Source organism: Salvelinus namaycush, chromosome 11 (genome assembly GCF_016432855.1).
Source record: "Salvelinus namaycush isolate Seneca chromosome 11, SaNama_1.0, whole genome shotgun sequence".
Taxonomy (NCBI): Eukaryota; Metazoa; Chordata; class Actinopteri; order Salmoniformes; family Salmonidae; genus Salvelinus; species Salvelinus namaycush.
Genome location: NC_052317.1, coordinates 4,550,543 through 4,573,817, shown reverse-complemented (window position 1 = coordinate 4,573,817; position 23,275 = coordinate 4,550,543). Strand labels below are relative to the sequence as shown.

At 41.7% G+C, this 23,275-nt stretch overlaps 1 protein-coding gene across 1 annotated transcript in view; it reads left to right on the top strand.

The window, feature by feature from the left end:
• ankhb (ANKH inorganic pyrophosphate transport regulator b) overlaps positions 1-14,706 on the top strand; it is a 73,803-nt gene extending 59,097 nt beyond the window's left edge. Inside the window, exons 7-12 of the mRNA XM_039003325.1 lie at positions 2,948-3,040; positions 4,308-4,403; positions 11,046-11,175; positions 11,381-11,504; positions 13,625-13,724; positions 14,514-14,706. Of these exons, the coding sequence (XP_038859253.1) occupies positions 2,948-3,040; positions 4,308-4,403; positions 11,046-11,175; positions 11,381-11,504; positions 13,625-13,724; positions 14,514-14,630 (660 nt within the window). The 3' untranslated portion in view covers positions 14,631-14,706. The remainder of the gene's footprint in view (positions 1-2,947; positions 3,041-4,307; positions 4,404-11,045; positions 11,176-11,380; positions 11,505-13,624; positions 13,725-14,513) is intronic.
• The last annotated feature ends 8,569 nt before the right edge of the window (positions 14,707-23,275 follow it).

The window sequence follows — 23,275 nt, the reverse complement described above, 5'->3', positions numbered from 1 at the left end:
GAGCAAGCTCTGTACTGGTGGTGCCCCGATCCCACGGCTGAATCAACTTTAGGAGATGGTCCTGGCGCTTGCTGGACTTTCTTGGGCGCCCTGAAGCCTTCTTCACAACAATTGAACCGCTCTCCTTGAAGTTCTTGATGATCCGATAAATGGTTGATTTAGGTGCAATCTTACTGGCAGCAATATCCTTGCCTGTGAAGTCCTTTTTGTGCAAAGCAATGATGACGGCACGTGTTTCCTTGCAGGTAACCACGGTTGACAGAGGAAGAACAATGATTCCATGCAACGCCCTCCTTTTGAAACTTCCAGTCTGTTATTCGAACTCAATCAGCATGACAGAGTGATCTCCAACCTTGTCCTCGTCAACACTCACACCTGTGTTAACGAGAGAATCACTGACATGATGTCAGCTGGTCCTTTTGTGGCAGGGCTGAAATGCAGTGGAAATGTTTTTTGGGGATTCAGTTCATTTGCATGGCAAAGAGGGACTTTGCAATTCATCTGATTACTCTTCATAACATTCTGGAATATATGCAAATTGCCATCATACAAACTGAGGCAGCAGACTTTGTGAAAATTAATATTTGTGTCATTCTCAAAACTTTTGGCCACGACTCTATATATACACAAACGTTTTAGAACCCCTACTCCTTCAAGATTTTCTTTATTTTTACTATTTTCTACATTGTAGAATAATAGTGATGACATCAAAACTATGAAATAACACATATGGAATCATGTAGTAACTGTATGGACCGACGCTGATGTCGAGAAGCAGGTACGGGGAGTCAAACATTTAATCGGAACAAGACAGGAACATCGTCAGCACACGGGTAAAAAAGGACATACAGTATGACAGTCAATGCTGAAGTTGGGAACAGAGCGGGGTGAGTCCAATAATCACCAGGACTCACCTGATTGAGTCCAGGTGAGTCCAATAATCGCTGATGCGTGTGACGGGGGACGGCAGTTGTGCGTAATGATGGTGGCAGGAGTGCATAATGCTGGGGAGCCTGGTGCCCTCGAGCACCAGGGGGGAAGAGCTGGAGTAGGCGTGACAGTAATGCAAAAAGTGTTAAACAGATCAAAATATATTTTGTATTTGAGATTCTTCAAATAGCCACCCTTTGTCTTGTTGACAGCTTTGCACACTCTTGGCATTATATCAACCAGCTTCACCTGGAATGCTTTTCCAACAGTCTTGAAGGAGTTCCCACATATGCTGAGCACTTGTTGGCTGCTTTTCCTTCACTCTGCAGTCCGACTCATCCCAAACCATCTCAATTTAGTTGAGGTCAGGGGATTGTGGAGGCCAGGTCATCTGATGCAGCACTCTATCACTCTCCTTCTTGGTAAAATAGTCCTTACACAGCCTGGAGGTGTGTTGGGTCATTGTCCTGTTGAAAAACAAATGATAGTTCCACTAAGTGCAAACCAGATGAGATGGCGTATCGCTGCAGAGTGCTGTGGTAGCCATGCTGGTTAAGTGTGCCTTGAATTCTAAATAAATCACAGACAGTGTCACCAGCAAAGCATCCCCACACCATTACACCTCCTCCTCCATGCTTTATTTACAGTGGGAAATACACATGCGGAGATCATCCATTCACCCACACCGCGTCTCACAAAGACATGGCGGTTGTAACCAAAAATCTCCAATTTGGTCTCCAGACCAAAGGACAAATTTCCACCGGTCTAATGTAAATTACTTGTGTTTCTTGGCCCAAGGCAAGTCTCTTCTTCTTATTGGTGTCCTTTAGTAGTGGTTTCGTTGCAGTGATTCAACCCTGAAGGCCTGATTCACACAGTCTCCTGTGAACAGTTGATGTTGAGATGTGTCTGTTACTTGAACTCTGTGAAGCAATTATTTGAGCTGCAATTTCTGAGGATGATAACTCGAATGAACTTATCCTCTGCAGCAGAGGTAACTCTGGGTCTTCTTTTCCTGTGGCGGTCCTCATGAGACCCAGTTTCATCATAGGGCTTGATGGTTTTTGCGATTCCACTTGAAGAAACTTTCAAAGTTCTTGAAATGTTCTGTATTAACTGACCTTCATGTCTTAAAGTAATGATGGACTGTTGTTTCTCTTTCCTTATTTGAGCTGTTCTTGCCATAATATGGACTTGGTATTTTACCAAAATAGAGCTATCTTCTGTATACCCCCCTACCTTGTCACAACACAACTGATTTGCTCAAATGCATTAAGAAGGAAAGAAATTCCACAAATTAACAAGGCACACATGTTAATTGAAATGCATTCCTGGTGACTACCTCATGAAGATGGTTGAGAGAATGCCAAGTGTGTGCAAAGCTGTCATCAAGGCAAAGGGTGGCTACTTTGAAGAATCTCAAATATAAAATATATTTTGATTTGTTTAACACTTTTTTGGTTACTACATGATTCCATATGTGTTATTTCATAGTTTTGATGTCTTCATTACTATTCTACAATGTAAAAATAAAGAAAACCCTTGAATGAGTAGATGTGTCCAAACTTTTGACTAGTACTGTATGTACTTGTGGAAAACACTGTAACCTCCCCCGGCAGTTTTTTTCACCTGCTATGTTATGTTTGTAGAGTGAGAATACAGTGTTTTGAATGAATGGGGCAGGTGTCTAAGTGAAGACTTGTGATGCCACAAACTATAAACAATGTGATGAACCTTTGCCATTTGTTATACATCCTTTTACTAACTATAGTAGTGGGTAACAATATAGTGAAGTATTTGTTTCAGGTTGTCATTTTTGCAATTATGTGGTACAGATTACCAGATCTCACAATACCTGGAGAGTGTGTTTAACATCCCAGAAATCACATTAGTATGATATAGCAATCTTAGAAGATGCACTTCAACTCGACTTCAAGAAAGACAAACAGGAACTCTTACTTCTGACGTGGTGGACTGGTCTATTTCTCTAAGTGTTTGGTTTCTGTGGTTTGGCCAGGCGGTAGCAGTACTGACTGCAAGCTATCCTGTGGGTCACATGCCGTACGGCTGGCTGACAGAACTACGTACGGTCTACCCCGCCTTCGACAAGGTAAGACGAGGTTGTTTACATTAACTAGTAAGTAAGGCCACTGAGGGTGGCCAGGTACCTCAACCTAATGACTGTTAAAGATTATATTAACATTAATGTGGGTAGCACAGAAAGGCCTTGGTATTTACTTACACTGTAAAATTGTAAAAACTACGAGGCCAGCTTTGTTGTATCCTTTCAATAAAGTACAAGTGCATCGATACCACATATTTTCAAGTAAATACCAGGTAAATAGCAATGGAAACAATATTGTGAAATAAAGTGCTACCTTAATGTGTTTATGTAGGAGATGCTTCTCTGGGATGCAATTTACAATGATTGCAGTGGTGCAGATACTTAGACCAGAATTCAATCAAAGGTGCGTTGTCGACAAGCAAGCTTAATTTGCCATGAATGTGATCTCCGCAAACGTCTGGGAAAATTGCCTTTAAAAGACACATTGTCGGAAGTGCACTTAACAGCTTTGCAACGCACTTTTGAATGAACCCCTGCTTCAGTTCAGTGAATTTATTGTCAGTTTGTGCAAAGGTCAGCAGACTTCAATGCCTCGCTGTCCCCTTAACTCAACTGTCACTGTTCTGTATTGCTCCGTTTATACCAGTGTGACATTACTGAAACTGCAGTAAGTACACCACAGAAATATGATATACACAATTCCACTGCACCATGTATTTTGGGGGAGTCTGGATTCATAGCTGACATTTCATAATATTTATAGGTAAACAAAGGTGTGCTGAGCAGAGACCAACCTGCTCCAGGAAGTTGAAGGGCTGCTGTTAGGAAAGTCACTGTGTGGTTTACTTGTGCTGAGTCATACTAAGGTAGTTGCCTCTTCAGCCATGATTGAGCACAATTTCAGTCCATGTTTTAACAATTCATTTTTAGGGGAGAGTACATTTTGTTGAGACATTGTTCTCATAACAATGTCATCGTTGGTTTTGATGTGGTATTACCTGTGTTAACTATAGTTGTGAAGCCTGTTGTTACTGAACATAAACTAAAGTCTCACAATGATTCTAAATGTCATTTGTAAATCGATTCTATGGTTTATGTGAAGATTTAGGTCGGGATTCAATCAAATGCTTGTTGTTGACATTCGCATTGCACTTGACTTGTAAAGGTAATTTAAACATGAGCCGATATCCACAATGTACCACGACTCCGATCTTCGTGAATGTTGAGAAATTGCGCCTTTGATTTAATCCCGGCCTTAGCCTACTGAGTGCATTCACACCTGTCACGTTTGTTTGTTCTTCTTTGCCCACAGAACAACCCCAGTAACAAACTGACCAACATCAATACCACAATCTCCAATTCCCACATCAAAAAGTTCACATTTGTCTGCTTTGCCCTTTCTATTACGGTACGTTCAACCTTGATCTTTTGTGGATGGAAAAGAATTTGTATGTGTTTGCATTGCTTTTAGGTCTTTACAAAGCTTACATTGTTATAACATGAGTGACTTGATGCGGGCCATAATTCTATGATTGCAGATGGTAGGTTTCTTGCATTGTGGTTTCAGCTTTCAGAAATGTGTTTGATGGAGTAGGGTGAAGTTGCCCCTGATCTTGGGTCAGTTTTGCATTTCCCCAACTAATGGTTAAATGGGCCATATGCGATTACTAAATACATTTTGGGGAATTTTAAATGAATGATATATCCCCATTGATTCTTGAAGAATATAACTTATCCATGTCTCATGAGCTTTGTTCAACTGTCTTACCCCATCGGAACCCAAAATATTAGCTTGTTTTGCTCCATTGTTTGTAAACTATACAGTGCATTTGTAAAGTATTCAGACTCCTTGACTTTTCCCACATTTGGTTATGTTACAGCCTTATTCTAAAATGGATTCAATAGTTTTTCCCCCCTCATTAATCTACACATAATACCCCATAATTACAAAGCAAAAACAGGATATTAGAAATTTTTGCTAATGTATAAAAAAAAACGGAAATATCACATTTACATAAGTATTCATACCCTTTACACAGGACTTTATTGAAGCACCTTTGGCAGCGATTACAGCCTTGAGTCTTCTTGGCTATGATACTACAAGCTTGGCACAACTGTATTTGGGGAGTTTGTCCCATTCTTCTTTACATTCTTCTTTCTCAAGCTCTGTCAGAATGGATAGGGAGCATTGCTGCACAGCTATTTTTAGGTCTCTCCAGAGATGTTGGATCGGGTTCAAGTCCGGGCTCTGGCTGGGCTACTCAAGGACATCCAGAGACTTGTCCTGAAGCCACTCCTGCGTTGTCTTGGCTATGTGCTTAGGGTCATTGTTCAGTCGGAAGGTGAAACTTTGCCCCAGTCTGAGGTCCTGAGTGCTCGGAAGCAGGTTTTCATGAAGGATCTCTCTGCACTTTTCACCGTTCATCTTTGCCTCAATCGTGACTAGTCTCCCAGTCCCTGCCGCTGAAAATCATCCCCACAGCATGATGCTGCCACCACCATGCTTCACCGTAGGGATGGTGCCAGGTTTCCTCCAGAAGTGATGCTTGACGTTCAGGCCAAAGAGTTTATTCTTGGTTTCATCAGACCAAGAATCTTTAGGTGCCTTTTGGCAAACTCCAAGTGGGCTGCCATGTACCTTTTACTGAGGAGTGGCTTTCGTCTGGCCACTACCATAAAGGCCTGATTGGTGGAGTGTGGCAGAGATGGTTGTCCTTCTGGAAGGTTCTCCCATCTCCACAGCTCTAGGAAGAGTCTTGGTGGTTCCACATTTCTTCCATTTAACAATGATTGAGGCCACTCTGTTCTTTGGGACCTTCAACCTTCAATTAGAGTATGATAGCTAAGGAGATGGAGAAACTTCCTTAATACAGTTGTGCCTCGCTTGTAGCGTCATACCCAAGAAGACTCAAGGCCGTAATCACTGCCAAAGGTGCTTCAACACAGTACTGAGTAAAGGGTCTGAATACTTATGTAAATGTAATATTACATTTTTTTGGGGGGGGCAGGACCAACTTTGGGAAACCCTGAGTTAGTGCATGGCTCCCTGTATGAATTTGAGAGTAGTTACATTTCTTCAGCCCCATCCCTCATGTTTACCAGTAACAGTGGTAGGGAGACCACTTTGAGGGGTAGCTGATCCTAGATCCGTACAAAGGGGAAACTTCACCCCAGAGTGAGTTTGATTTGCATAGCAGCATATCCTGGATGGAGGAGTTGTGTAACGTTCGTCTTGTGGTGAATGAACGGACCAAGGCGCAGCGGGTGATGAATACATACTGAATTTATTAAATGAAAGACGAAACACTAAATGAACACTAGAACAAACTACAAAACAATAAACGAAGGCAACAGACCTGAAACAAACGAACTTACATATAGACGAAGAACGCACGAACAGGGACAGACTACCTAAAACGAACGAACAAACGAAACAGTCCCATGTGGTATACACAGACACAGGAACAATCACCCACAAACAAACAGTGAGAACAACCTACCTTAATATGGTTCTCAATCAGAGGAAACGTCAAACACCTGCCTCTAATTGAGAACCATACCAGGCAACACATTAACCCAACATAGAAAACACATAACATAGACTACCCACCCCAACTCACGCCCTGACCAACTAAACACATACAAAACAACAGAAAACAGGTCAGGAACGTGACAAGTTGTCATTGTTGTAAGCTAGAAATTGGCAGTGTCTTTTTCAGATTTTTCCTGTATAAAACAATAACACACATAATAAATATAATAAAAGACATCAAACTACACATCCATATACACGTTAATATACACATCAAACTACACATCCATATAGACGTGAATATACACGTTAATATACACATCAAACTACACATCGACATAGATGTGAATATACACATCAAACTACACATCAACCTACACATCCATATAGACGTTAATATACACATCAAACTACACATCCATATAGATGTAAATATACGCGTTAATATACACATCAAACTACACATCCATATAGACGTGAATATGCACGTTAATATACACATCAAACTACACATCCATATAGACGTGAATATACACATTAATATACACATCAAACTACACATCCATATAGACGTGAATATACACGTTAATATACACATCAAACTACACATCCCTATAGATGTGAATATACACGTTACTATACACATCAAACTACACATCCATATAGACGTGAATATACACGTTAATATACACATCAAACTACACATCCATACAGACGTGAATATACACATCAAACTACACATCCATATAGACGTGAATATACACATCAAACTACACATCCATATAGACGTGAATATACACATCAAACTACACATCCATATGGATGTGAATATACATGTTAATATACACATCATACTACACATCCATATAGACGTGAATATACACATTAATATACACATCAAACTACACATCCATATAGACGTAAATATACACGTTAATATACACATCAAACTACACATCCATATAGACGTAAATATACACGTTAATTTACACATCAAACTACACATCCATATAGACGTAAATATACACGTTAATATACACATCAAACTACACATCCATATAGACATGAATATACACGTTAATATACACATCAAACTACACATCCATATACAGTGGGGAGAACAAGTATTTGATACACTGCCGATTTTGCAGGTTTTCCTACTTACAAAGCATGTATGATTTTTAAGTAATTCATTTGCATTTTATTGAATGACATAAGTATGTGATCACCTACCAACCAGTAAGAATTCCGGCTCTCACAGACCTGTTCGTTTTTCTTTAAGAAGCCCTCCTGTTCTCCACTCATTACCTGTATTAACTGCACCTGTTTGAACTCGTTACCTGTATAAAAGACACCTGTCCACACACTCAATCAAACAGACTCCATCCTCTCCACAATGGCCAAGACCAGAGAGCTGTGTAAGGACATCAGGGATAAACTGATGGCCGAATGGTAAAGAACATCTAGCTGCTCAAGAGCACCCTTAACTGCCTATCTATAAATACCGTCTCCGTAATCTAGCATGGGTAGGATGATCATCTGAATCAGGGTTAGTTTGGCAGCTGTGGTGAAAGAGGAGCGATTTACGATAGTCTAGATTGAACCTTAGCCTGCAGCTTTGATATGTGCTGAGAGAAGGACAGTGTACCGTCTAGCTAACTTTTTCAGGAGGCAGATTCCTTGTAGAAAATCCCAGCTAGCTAGCTAACGTAGCTAGCAAGTCTCTGGCCGTCTTTTCCACGTGGAAAAGGATGTTGTTAGCTAGCTATATCTTTTCAGTGTCGGCGAATGGTCCTTTACGACGTCCAAACAAAGTTGTCCTGTGGCTGTTATATTTTGGGGATTCTGAGGAGGACATCTTCTCTGCACAGATGGAGGGGGCTTCAAAGGCCTCTGCATTTGGGTGGGGGGGGGGGCTGTGATACTCTCCTGCCATTGTTAGGCTCAAGAGTTTTCACACCTTTCACTTCAGTGCTAATTTCAGTCAGATTCTTTCCTAGCAGCTTGGTAGCTTAGTAGCCTTATTTATTAAGCTTTATATAACAAAATTACAGAGGGAGTTATTGTCTTTTACTTTTTGGCTTCAGAAAGTAGGTTCAGACTGAACATTACTCACATCGTTTTGTGTTGGATGGTATTTCCAGGTTCCGCTGTGTTTCTTCTGCAGGTACTGCTATAGGACTGCTATTTGTCACCCAGTGGTTTTAGCATTACATCTCTGTTGTTTGTGAGATCGTCATCAATGTTGGTTTCATGCATATTATTGTTTAAAGTAAAAAAAGAAACAAAAGGATCTCATGTTGTACCTAGGCTGTTGACATATCAAACAATCTAGTTCCCCAAAGCCCCCTACTTTCCGGCCTCTTGTTTTAAGGAGAGCCTCGACAAGTCTCGACTCGTGTCTGTGACCCACACAGGTAGAGACATTTTTTTGCAATTATAATGGTGTGTATTTTCCAGCCCAGGTCAGTGCTGTCTACACTCTTAGAATTAGTGGTGACTTGCCTCCCGGTGGCACAGCGGTCTAAGGCGATCACTACAGATCCGAGTTCGATACCGGGCTGTGTCGCAGCCGGGCGCGACTGGGAGACACATGAGGTGGCATACAATTGGCCCAGCCCAGCGTCGTCCAGGTTAGGGGAAGGTTTGTCCTTGTCCCGTCGCGCTCTAGCGACTCCTGTGGCGGGCCTGGCGCATGCATGCTGACACAGTCGCCAGGTGTATGGTGTTTCCTCCGACACATTGGTGCGGTTGGCTTCCGGGTTAAGCGAGCAGTGTGGCAAGAAGCAGTGAGGCTTGGCAGGATCGTGTTCCGGAGGACGCAATGTTAGAATTATAAAAAAAGCAATGTTAGTATTATATTAGAATATGTAATATGCATAAACATTCAAGGAACATTTTCATTTGCAGTGTACAAACTGACATTTACACACACTAACAGGCGACCAAAAATAACTATCTGAAAGCCACAACTCCAATAAACCACACCTTCAATCTGATAGGCTGCCACGTCTACAATATATTATTAGAAACGTTCAAAATTGAACCCCTACCATCACAAAAAGGTTCCGGTTCGAACCCGAACCCTTAATGAACCTATTTTCTACACAATTGGCTGGAAAGCCTCAATTCTTCAGGAAGCATAGTTTCCCATCACTAATTAAAATGTGTCTGTTATCCGTCCACTGTGACCAGATTTCCTGGTCCCTTCCTTTATGCAAATTATTTCACAGCTTTTCTTTCAAAATAATATGATTATTTTTAAATTGCAAGACACATATTGATGAAATCAGACAATGGTTCCACCTGTCAATGATTTTACAGGGTGGAGTAATGATGATTTAAATGGTTTTCTCTGTCCAGATCTGTCTACACTTGTAAGGTGTCCAGACACAATGTGTGTCTAACTACCTCCGGAGCTGGGCAGGATGATCTGATCACAATGTGTCTTTTTGATTGTCGCCACCTGTCTAAAAATGTGGGCACAATCAGAATGTGGACATGATCATGACAAAGGAAGCAAGTTAGAACCAAGTATAAAGAGCGCTTTTGGAAACAACGTGTGGTCAGTGATGAACTGCTGACTCCATATTAGGCTTTGCCCCATTTAGGCGTTGTGGTCTAAGTAATGGAGGGCTGTCTTTCCAGATCAGTTTGTACCATCCTCATTCTCTGTGGTCAAGGTAATGACAAGGTGCCTCAAACAAACCTTTGCCCTAGATAAGGTATGTGCACGATGCTAGTATTCAGACCCCTTCCCCTTTTCCACATTTTGTTACATTACAGCCTTATTCTAAAATTGATTAAATAACTTTTTTCCCTCATCAATCTACACATAATATGCCATAATGACCAAGCGAAAACAGGTTTTTACAAAATTTAGAAAATGTATTAAAAGATAAAAACAGAAATACATTACTTACATAAGTATTCAGGCCCTTTGCTATGACACTCGAAATTGAGCTCAGCTGCATCCTGTTTCCATTGATCATCCTTGAAATGTTTCTACAACTTGTTTGGAGTCCACCTGTGGTAAATTCAATTGATTGGACATGATTTGGTAAGGCACACACCTGTCTATATAAGGTCCCACAGTTGACAGTGCATGTCAGAGCACAATCTGGGGAAGGGTACCAAAACATTTAAGTTTTTTTGTTTTTAATACATTTGCAAACATTTCTAAAAACCTGTTTTTACTTTGTCATTATGGGGCATTTTGTGTAGATTGATGAGGGGAAAAACACTATTTAAACAATTTTAGAATAAGTTTGTAACATAACAAAATGTGGAAAAAATCAAGGGGTCTGAATACTTTCCAAATGCACTGTACAAATGCAACACAGTCCATTCATGTGTCGCTAGCGAGCACATTTCCCTCCCCAAATCCTAACCTTACCTTCACAACGAAACCATGGAACTGACCATTGATCAGTGTTTAGACTAGAGTAATTTAACCCTAATCCTAACCCCCTGTGGCTTCAGACAGTGTTAACCCTGTGTTTGGTTTTGGCTGTCCAGCTATGCTTTTTGGTGTTCTGGACGCCTCACATCTCGGAGAGGATCCTAGTAGACATCATTGGTGTGGACCATGCCTTCGCAGAGCTCTGCGTCCCTCCACTGCTAATCTTCTCCTTCTTCCCTGTTCCAGGTAAGATCCAAGTAGGGAATCAGTGGAAGTGGAATGTTTGAATTTATCACTAACGTAATGTCAACAGGAATGTCATTTTTGTTGTTGTCGACCCTAACATTAAAGGTAGACTCACCCTACACAGGAGGGAAACGTCCTGCTTACCGATGTAAAGAACAACTCATTTATACACGAAAAAAAGCATGTATTTATTTTACCATGACAGTGACCATCCGGGCTCACCTGACAGGCTGGCTCATGACTTTGAAGAAGACGTTCGTCCTTGCTCCCAGCTCTGTCCTGCGCATCATCGTACTGATCACCAGTCTCATTGTACTCCCTTACATGGGGTAAGTGAAGTGCACACTTCTGCTTTCACGGGTCTCACAAGTGTTCACCTCACTACTTGCCAATCTCTTGAGCATGGAGCTAGTGTCATTAGAATGAGGTGAAAACCTCAATGCTGTGAGTGTGCACTCAATATCTCACAACAAGTGTTCAACTTATCATTCACTAGGCTCAAAATTGGCCACTTCACCTCTGATTATGTTTTATCTTACTCCCATGCATGGGCCAAGTGTTCACTTCGTCAGTTACTAGTTTCAAATCTGTCCATTTTACCACCGCTCATTCTTTTATTGGGAGAAGTGTTCACTTCACTACTCACTTTTTAAAATGTTAACTTTTTGGGCCAGTTTATCAGACACCGACTAAGCCTAGGCCAGAAGTAAAAAAAATAAAAAAATAAAAAAAGGTTTGATAGAGATTCTTTCATTGAGCTTGTTTTTTTTTGTGGTTCTTTGTGGCTCAGTTGTTATAGCATGGCGCTTGCAACGCCACGGTCGTGGATTTGCTTACCACTGGGGTCACCCATATAAAAATTGTATGCATGCATGACTGTAAGTCTGTTTGGATAAAAGTATCTGCTGAATGACATACATTTGTGGCCTAATATATTGGCACCCTTGCGCTTTTCTTAAATAATTCACAATTTCTTCTGGAAATTGAAAATAACTTTTAGTCTCTACACCTTGTTATCGGATTTTTCAACATTGCAGAACCAATTTTATTTTACAGCTTCCCCGACCTTGAATCCTCACCTTAATAACAATTACTGGGGGAAATGCTAAACTGACCCAAGATCAGGGTTTAGGGGCGACTTCACCCTACACCAATCCGAGGCACCATTGCAATCATTGGCGCCACCTCTTGGACGTGAAGTGCTTTTGTGCAGACACGTGGGAAGGTTGTGGAGAAATGCATTGTACATCCGTGTGTGAACTAAGCGCTAGTCTATAAAGTCACCAATCTACTTCTTGTCCCGCTTCAGTTGCTCTTCAGTGGACCTCATAACTTTGAACCAGTGGGACAACATCCCAAATGGCACAGTAATCCTTACCAAGGCCCATAGAGCTCTAGTCAAAACTAGTGCAGTATATAGGCAATATGGTGCCATTTGGGACAAAGTGTGGGTCAGTACAAAATAACTGCTGCATTGAAAGTGACCATAAGTTAGTTAACTATTTTGTGGAAAAAATACAGTATAACTTTGCTTACATGAGGTTATCTTACGGTCTTTACCGGGATGCGTCATTCGAGCATTTCGTTTATTTTCAGTAATACATATAGTAATAATATAGTAATAAACAAGAATTGCGAAGTAGCCTCATGCTGGCTAACTGAAGGTGTATGAAAAGAGTGTGTGTGTGAGATGATGTAGATGCAGCGGTGTAAAGTACATAAGTAAAATTACTTTAAAGTACTATTTATGTCGTTTTTTGTAGTATCTGTACTTTACTATTTATATTTTTGACAATTTTTAGTTTTACTTTCACTACATTCCTTATGAAAATATTGTACTTTTTGCTCCATACATTTTCCTTGACAACCAAAAGTACATGTTACATTTTGAATGTTTAGCAGGACAGGAAAATAGTCAAATTCACGCACTTATCAACTGAACATCCCCGGTCATCCCTACTGCCTCTGACCTGTCGGAGTCACTAAACACATGATTAGTTTGTAAATTATATCTGAATGTTGGAGTATACCCCTGGCTTTCCGTAAATTTTTAAAAAACAAGAAAATGGTGCCGCCTGGTTTTCTTAATATAAGAACTTTGAAATGATTTATACTTATACTTTTGATACTTAAGTACATTTTAAACCAAATACTTTTAGCATTTTACTCAAGTAGAATTTTACTGGGTGACTTTTACTTTTACTTGAGTCATTTTCTATTAAGGTATCTTTACTTTTACTCAAGTATGACAGTTGGGTACTTTTTCCACCACTGGGTAGAAGATGCACCAAGTTAACAGTAGTAGTGGGCCAATTTCCACAGCAACCAGGAGTGTTGAAGCGTGAGGCTAAACTTTTCCTCTGTTTTGGTCCTGTAGCTAGCATGTTGTAGAAGCATGAAGCTGCGTGCGTACATGTCCTTGGCTTACATTGTAAGATTTGTATTTCAGGGTGCATGGAGCCAGTCTGGGAGTTGGGTCTCTCCTTGCCGGATTCCTTGGAGAGACGATAATGGTGGCAATAGCTGCCTGCTATGTCTATCGAAAACAGGTAAGGTGCACAGCATAAACCACATGGCAATCTGGGGCCTAATTTATAACACATTCGTAAGCACATATTTGATAGTAAATTGTGTGTTCAACGATATCCATAGCAACAATCTGATTTATAAAAATATGCCATTTATATAGATCGTGCCTGAAAATGTGGGATTTATAAATGAAACATGCTTATTTGTGACGAACACTTTATGGGTGTTTACAATACTTAAACCACATTTTCACATATTTTAAGAAAAGATTGTATGCAGAAATCTACTATACAAACGTAAGAACTTTTTAGAAATGAGCCCATGATCCGTTAATGTTGCACCATGAATGAATCTGGATCAGGGGCTCATTTCTAAAAATGTTCTTACATTTTTATAGTAGATTTCTGCATAAACTTACCAGCAAATGGATACTTTTGTGATTCACTTGCAGTAAACCGTGGGAACCCAACCTGATTCAGGACTCCACATAGACCCTAAATGCAGATGTTTCATAACGATAATAAAGATAGTTGTGTATTAGTCATCACACCTGGAAAAGGCAATGGCATGGGAAATATTACTATTATTTAACAGAGCCAAAATATGTTATACTGTATGTGGCTTGATCGCTATAAGACAAGTTATTGTTACAATTATCCAGTTGTAAACTCTCCTAAGAGAACCAAGTAAGAAAGAAACTCATCATTATCAGTTATCACATAAAATAAAGGTGAAATAAAAAAATTAAAAAAAATTGTTCTGAGTGTTTGGCACTCAGAGGTGATAAAACACATTTTTCCTCCATCTAGAAAAAAAAGAAAGACACGGAAGTTGAAGAGGTGGGGGACGGGGAAGAAGACTCAGCCCCAATGAATGATGTGCGGCCCCGGCGACGAATGGACGATATCGTGGAGGAAGATGAGTGAGCCACGGATGCTGGAGGACTCTTAAAGGACGCGCTGGGGGATAGTACAAGGGAGTTCCCTTGTTTTACCGGGGCAGTTTTTCAATCGTTTCTGGCAGCCTGTTGATACCCCCCCTTTAACCCCCTTTATGAGGTTTGGAGAGTACCTAAACAAAACCCCTTTATGTTTCATCTGATTGCTACCAAGCCAGTGAAGCATGGTAAAGATGCTAACTTGTACCAAAGCAAATGTTGCTCATTTAACTCCATATGTTCGCCAAACTTTTCTGTGCTGCCGTCCTCTACTTTTATGAGGAAACACACATTTTTACTGTACTGTATAACTTCAACCGCTTGGAAAACATATATTTTGTTTTACTTTGAATGTACAAGATAAATAATGTAGAATAAGTAATGATGCTGAGGTAGGTCTTTGTGTTGTGACCTTTTAACTTGATTTATTTTGGCTGTACACCAGTTGGGGAACAGTTTATGGTTCCCAATAATAAACGATAAAATAACAAATATGATATATTAACCACAGATTTCTATCAAAGTTGAGAATGAAAAAGGGAGTTTTTTTCTGGTGTGCGAGTGATGGTTTGGTACCATTATAAAACATTTATATTATAATGTTGTTGATGTCAGAAAACATGGTCAATTTCTGTATAAGTGATGTTAACTGAAATGGCGGGTTGGGGGGGAGGGGGGGTTGACTGGGCAACAGTTGTTTCTTGTTTTTATATCATGTCTGTTGTCGTATTCTTTTTTAAATTTCGATCTCAGGATGTAACTCCATGATACATACCGTATGGTGGTGTCCAGTTGTTAATCCCCCCAACACACCCATTCTGTACTATAAACTCTCTCCATTGCCGATGATGCACAAGTATTTAAAGGTGTCTGAAGCTTCTGTAAGTTTTCTATAGATTGTAGTGGATAGCGAAGTCTTACCAACTCATGGGGCCTTTTGTATTTAAAATATGACCGCTAAAGCCCTGTCCTGTGTAACAAGAGCAAATATGACTTCTCTTATTATTGTCTATCAACACAAAGGGACAGTTCTATTCTGCAATGATTAAAGGGTGATTCAGTCGTTTAATTTCCCTCTGAGAGTGTTTTTACTGTAGGCTAGTATTTTGTCCCCTTACGTTCAGTGGCTGCTAAACATTTTTAGCTAGGCATTCAAAAGTTCCTTTCTACGCAAAGACATCCACACTTTTGTGACGGAATTGCCGTAGCATGGATAATAGTGGTCAGGGAACTCACTGTAGTTGGTTTTTGATCTGTACCTCATTTAGATATAAGCCTTGTTTGCAATAGCCTCCTAAGTAATCTATATTATAATACCGTAAAACACAAACTCAGGTTTGCGTCCTAGAAATTTTGAAAAGATTTTCTTAATTTTGGGCTCAGAAGAGGCACATAGACCAGAACCATGGGGTAGGCTACTTTAGATTCCACTGTTTGGTATTTTGGTTTATTTTACCTGATTTTGGTGTGGTCGGTAACTGGAGATAGATTCTCTGAAGTGTCAGGAGACACTTTAGGGGGGGGGTTCTGCACCAATCATGCTGCACCAATCTATCAGTCAATCATTCTGCACCAATCTATTAGGTCACAGACAGACTGGTAGGATTGTCGACCGTCTGCCGGCCGGGGCACCTCTTGTACATACGGCCGACCATAATTTGCAAACCGATTCTACATGTAGAAGCAAGCAAAAATGACGTCCGTCAGTCGCTATAACACACCGCGCCGACAGCAAGCGAACGGCGAACCAACAGCCCCTTACTGTGCAGACCAACAATCAATCTGCTGAGTTTTCTCCTTTAGAGTCATTCTCCATTAAACAAGACCGGAGTCATAGTCAGTCTCCACCAATCTATCCCAGAGTCATAGACAATCTCCACCATAGAGTTAGATAGAGGACACAATTTTGCAATGATGGCATCTGTGATAGCATGGGCAGCGCCATTGAGGCTATCTCCATTTAAAGCAGTCCATTTTCTTTTGTGTTTGGAAAAAGCGTAAACCTAATATCTGTGATGTACCGCCACCTGCAGTGCTGGAGTCCTGAACTAAATCTTGTGTGTAATTAATTTATTGCCGCCACTAGATGGCGGTGATATAGACACTTAAAGCCATGAAATAGGGTGCAGGCCAGGCAGCAGGCTGTTAGCCAGCCTGCCAGCTTAGTGGAGTCTGCTACTAGCACAGTCAGTGTAGTCAGGTCAGCTATCCCCATTGAGACCGTGTCTGTGCCTCGACCTAGGTTGGGCAAAACTAAACATGGCGGTGTTCGCCTTAGCAATCTCACTAGGATAAAGACCTCCTCCATTCCTGCCATTATTGAAAGAGATCGTGATACCTCACATCTCAAAATAGGGCTACTTAATGTTAGATCCCTCACTTCAAAGGCAGTTATAGTCAATGAACTAATCACTGATCATAATCTTGATGTGATTGGCCTGACTGAAACATGGCTTAAGCCTGATGAATTTACTGTGTTAAATGAGGCCTCACCTCCTGGTTACACTAGTGACCATATCCCCCGTGCATCCCGCAAAGGCGGAGGTGTTGCTAACATTTACGATAGCACATTTCAATTTACAAAAAAATAAATACGTTTTTGTCTTTTGAGCTTCTAGTCATGAAATCTATGCAGCCTACTCAATCACTTTTTATAGCTACTGTTTTACAGGCCTCCTGGGCCATATACAGCGTTCCTCACTGAGTTCCCTGAATTCCTATCGGACCTTGTAGTCATAGCAGATAATATTCTAATTTTTGGTGATTTTAATATTCACATGGAAAAGTCCACAGACCCACTCCAAAAGGCTTTCGGAGCCATCATCGACTCAGTGGGTTTTGTCCAACATTTCTCTGGACCTACTCACTGCCACAGTCATACTCTGGACCTAGTTTTGTCACATGGAATAAATGTTGTAGATCTTAATGTTTTTCCTCATAATCCTGGACTATCGGACCACCATTTTATTACGTTTGCAATCGCAACAAATAATCTGCTCAGACCCCAACCAAGGAGGATCAAAAGTCGTGCAATAAATTCTCAGACAACACAAAGATTCCTTGATGCCCTTCCAGACTCCCTCTGCCTACCCAAGGACGTCAGAGGACAAATATCAGTTAACCACCTGACTGAGGAACTCAATTTAACCTTGCGCAATACCCTAGATGCAGTTGCACCCCAAAAAACTAAAAACATTTGTCATAAGAAACTAGCTCCCTGGTATACAGAAAATACCCGAGCTCTGAAGCAAGCTCCCAGAAAATTGGAACGGAAATGGCGCCACACCAAACTTGAAGTCTTCTGACTAGCTTGGAAAGACAGTACCGTGCAGTATCGAAGAGCCCTCACTGCTGCTCGATCATCCTATTTTTCCAACTTAATTGAGGAAAATAAGAACAATCCAAAATGTATTTTTGATACTGTCGCAAAGCTAACTAAAAAGCAGCATTCCCCAAGTGAGGATGGCTTTCACTTCAGCAGTAATAAATTCATGAACTTCTTTGAGGAAAAGATCATGATCATTAGAAAGCAAATTACGGACTCCTCTTTAAATCTGCGTATTCCTCCAAAGCTCAGCTGTCCTGAGTCTGCATAACTCTGCCAGGACCTAGGATCAAGAGAGACACTCAAGTGTTGTAGTACAATATCTCTTGACACAATGATGAAAATAATCATGGAATCTAAACCTTCAAGCTGCATACTGGACCCTATTCCAACTAAACTACTGAAGGAGCTGCTTCCTGTGCTTGGCCTTCCTATGTTGAACATAATAAACGGCTCTCTATCCACCGGATGTGTACCAAACTCACTAAAAGTGGCAGTAATAAAGCCTCTCTTGAAAAAGCCCAACCTTGACCCAGAAAATATAAAAAACTATCAGCCTATGTCGAATCTTCCATTCCTCTCAAAAATGTTATAAAAAGCTGTTGCACAGCAACTCACTGCCTTCCTGAAGACAAACAATGTATACGAAATGCTTCAGTCTGGTTTTAGACCCCATCATAGCACTGAGACTGCACTTGTGAAGGTGGTGAATGACCTTTTAATGGCGTCAGACCGAGGCTCTGCATCTGTCCTCGTGCTCCTAGATCTTTTGATACCATCCATCACCACATTCTTTTGGAGAGATTGGAAACCCAAATTGGTCTACACGGACAAGTTCTGGCCTGGATTAGATCTTATCTGTCAGAAAGATATCAGTTTGTCTCTGTGAATGGTTTGTCCTCTGACAAATCAACTGTACATTTCGGTGTTCCTCAAGGCTCCGTTTTAGGACCACTATTGTTTTCACTATATATTTTACCTCTTGGGGATGTCATTCGAAAACATAATGTTAACTTTCACTGCTATGCGGAAGACACACAGCTGTACATTTCAATGAAACATGGTGAATCCCCAAAATTGCCCTTGCTAGAAGCCTGTGTTTCAGACATAAGGAAGTGGATGGCTGAAAACGTTCTACTTTTAAACTCGGACAAAACAGAGATGCTTGTTCTAGGTCCCAAGAAACAAAGATCTTCTGTTGAATCTGACAATTAATCTTGATGGTTGTAAAGTCGTCTCAAATAAAACTGTGAAGGACCTCGGCGTTACTTTGGACCCTGATCTCTCTTGACGAACATATCAAGACTGTTTCAAGGACAGCTTTTTTTACATCTACGTAACATTGCAAAAATCAGAAACTTTCTGTCCAAAAATTATGCAGAAAAATTAATCCATGCTTTTGTTACTTCTAAGTTAGACTACTGCAATGCTCTACTTTCCGGCTACCCGAAAAAGCACAAAATAAACTTCCGTTAGTGTTAAATACGGCTGCTAGAATCCTGACTAGAACCAAAAAATGTGATCATATTACTCCAGTGCTAGCCTCCCTACACTGGCTTCCTGTTAAGGCAAGGGCTGATTTCAAGGTTTTACTGCTAACCTACAAAGCATTACATGGGCTTGCTCCTACCTACCTTTCCGATTTGGTCCTGCCGTACATACCTACACGTACGCTACGGTCACAAGAGGCAGGCCTCCTAATTGTCCCTAGAATTTCTAAGCAAACAGCTGGAGGCAGGGCTTTCTCCTATAGATCTCCATTTTTATGGAATGGTCTGCCTACACATGTGAGAGACGCAGACTCGGTCTCAACTTTTAAGTCTTTACTGAAGACTCATCTCTTCAGTGGGTCATATGATTGAGTGTAGTCTGGCCCAGGAGTGTGAAGGTGAACGGAAAGGCTCTGGAGCAACGAACCGCCCTTGCTGTCTCTGCCTGGCCAGTTCCCCTCTCTCCACTGGGATTCTCTGCCTCTAACCCTATTACAGGGGCTGAGTCACTGGCTTACTGGTGCTCTTTCATGCCGTCCCTAGGAGGGGTGCGTCATTTGAGTGGGTTGAGTCACTGACGTGATCTTCCTGTCTGGGTTGGCGCCCCCCCTTGGGTTGTGCCGTGGCGGAGATCTTTGTGGGCTATACTCGGCCTTGTCTCAGGATGGTAAGTTGGTGGTTGAAGATATCCCTCTAGTGGTGTGGGGGCTGTGCTTTGGCAAAGTGGGTGGGGTTATATCCTTCCTGTTTGGCACTGTCCGGGGGTATCATCGGATGGGGCCACAGTGTCTCCTGACCCCTCCTGTCTCAGCCTCCAGTATTTATGCTGCAGTTGTTTATGTGTCGGGGGGCTAGGGTCAGTTTGTTATATCTGGAGTACTTCTCCTCTTATCCGGTGTCCTGTGTGAATTTAAGTATGCTCTCTCTAATTCTCTCTTTCTCTCTTTCTTTCTCTCTCTCTCGGAGGACCTGAGCCCTAGGACCATGTCTCAGGACTACCTGGCATGATGACTCCTTGCTGTCCCCAGTCCACCTGGCCGTGTTGCTGCTCCAGTTTCAACTGTTCTGCCTGCAGGTATGGAACCCTGACCTGTTCACCGGACGTGCTACCTGTCCCAGACCTGCTGTTTTCAACTCTCTAGAGACCGCAGGAGCGGTAGAGATACTCTTAATGATCGGCTATGAAAAGCCAACTGACATTTACTCCTGAGGTGCTGACTTGCTGCACCCTCGATAACTACTGTGATTATTATTATTTGACCATGCTGGTCATTTATGAACATTTGAACATCTTGGCCATGTTCTGTTATAATCTCCACCCGGCACAGCCAGAAGAGGACTGGCCACCCCTCATAGCCTGGTTCCTCTATAGGTTTCTTCCTAGGTTTTGGCCTTTCTAGGGAGTTTTTCCTAGCCACCGTGGTTCTACACCTGCATTGCTTGCTGTTTGGGGTTTTAGGCTGGGTTTCTGTACAGCACTTTGAGATATCAGCTGATGTACGAAGGGCTATATAAATACATTTGATTTTATTTGCTTTGAGTTAGGAAAGCTAAGGCTAGCTTTTTCAAACAGAAATTTGCATCCTGTAGTACTAACTCAAAAAAGTTCTGGGACACTAAAGTCCATGGAGAATAAGAGCACCTCCTCCCAGCTGCCCACTGCTCTGAGGCTAGGAAACACTGTCACCACCGAAAAATCCACTATAATTGAGAATTTCAATACGCATTTCTCTACGGCTGGCCATGCTTTGCACCTGGCTACCCCTACCCCGGTCAACTGCACGGCACCCTCCACAGCAACCCACCAAAGCCCACCACCATTATTCCTTCACCGAAATCCAGATAGCTGATGTTCTGAAAGAGCTGCAAAATCTGGACCCCTACAAATCAGCCGGGCTAGACAATCTGGACCCTCTCTTTCTAAAATTATCTGCTGAAATTGTTGCAACCCCTATTACTAGCCTGTTCAACCTCTCTTTCGTATCGTCTGAGATTCCAAAAGATTGGAAAGCTGCCGCGGTCATCACCCTCTTCAAAGGGGGTGACACTCTAGACCCAAACTGCTACAGACCTATATCTATCCTACCCTGTCTTTCTAAGGTCTTCGAAAGCCAAGTTAACAAACAGATTACCGACCATTTTGAATCCCACCGTACCTTCTCCGCTATGCAATCTGGTTTCAGAGCGGATCATGGGTGCACCTCAGCCAAGCTCAAGATCCTAAACGACATCATAACCGTCATCGATAAGAGACATTACTGTGCAGCCGTATTCATCGACCTGGCCAATACTTTCGACTCTGTCAATCACCACATTCTTATTGGCAGACTCGACAGCCTTGGTTTCTCAAATGATTGCCTCGCCTGGTTTACCAACTCCTTCTCTGATAGAGTTCAGTGTGTCAAATCGGAGGGCCTGTTGTCCGGACCTCTGGCAGTCTCTATGGGGGTGCCACAGGGTTCAATCCTCGGGCCGACTCTCTTCTCTGTATACATCAATGATGTCACTCTTGCTGCTGGTGATTCTCTGATACACCTCTATGCAGACGACACCATTCTGTATACTTCTGGCCCCTCTTTGAACACTGTGTTAACTAACCTCCAGATGAGCTTCAATGCCATACAACTCTCCTTCCGTGACCTCCAACTGCTCTTAAACGCAAGTAAAACTAAATGCATGTTATTCGCATGCTAATCGCCCGTCCAGCATCACTACTCTGGACGGTTCTGACTTAGAATACGTGGACAACTACAAATACCTAGGTGTCTGGTTAGACTGTAAACTCTCCTTCCAGACTCACATTAAGCATCTCCAATCCAAAACTAAATCTAGAATTGGCTTCCTATATCGCAACAAAGCCTCCTTCACTCATGCTGCCAAACATACCCTCGTAAAACTGACCATCCTACCGATCCTCGACTTCGGTGATGTCATCTATAAAATAGCCTCCAACACTCTACTCAACAAACTAGATGCAGTCTATCACAGTGCCATCCATTTTGTCACCAAAGCCCCATACACTACCCACCATTGTGACCTGTACGCTCTCGTTGGTTGGCCCTTGCTTCATACTCGTCGCCAAACCCACTGGCTACAGGTTATCTACATGTCTCTGCTAGGTAAAGCCCCGCCTTATGTCAGCTCACTGGTCACCATAGCAGCACCCACTCGTAGCACGCACTCCAGCAGGCTTATCTCACAGGTCACCCCCAAAGCCAATTCCTCCTTTGGTCGTCTTTCCTTACAGTTCTCTGCTGCCAATGACTGGAACGAACTGCAAAAATATCTGAAGCTGGAGACTCATATCTCCCTCACTAGCTTTAAGCACCAGCTGTCAGAGCAGCTCACAGATCACTGCACCTGTACATAGCCCATCTGTAAACAGCCCGTCTATCTACCTACCTCATCTCCATATTGTATTTATTTATTTATCTTGCTCCTTTGCACTCCAGTATCTCTACTGTGTAACTGTGTTGTTGTATGTGCTGAATTGCTATGCTTTATCTTGGCCAGGTCGCAGTTGCAAATGAGAACTTGTTCTCAACTAGCCTACCTGGTTAAATAAAGGTGAAATAAATTAAATAAAAATGCTACGACACCGACATGCATTTATTTATGTCAGATGGCTACTATACCGATATAGACATACAGAAGGAGGCTAATTCGTAAATGTTCAATCAAAATATTTTGTTTAAAGATAAGCATTATATTGTTAGATTATAGCAGTAACTCTGGTAGGCCTGAAACAGACTTCCTCACCTCAAGTTCAACTGTCGGAGTCAGTGGGAGCACTGGGGCGCACTGCCATATCATAGGCCT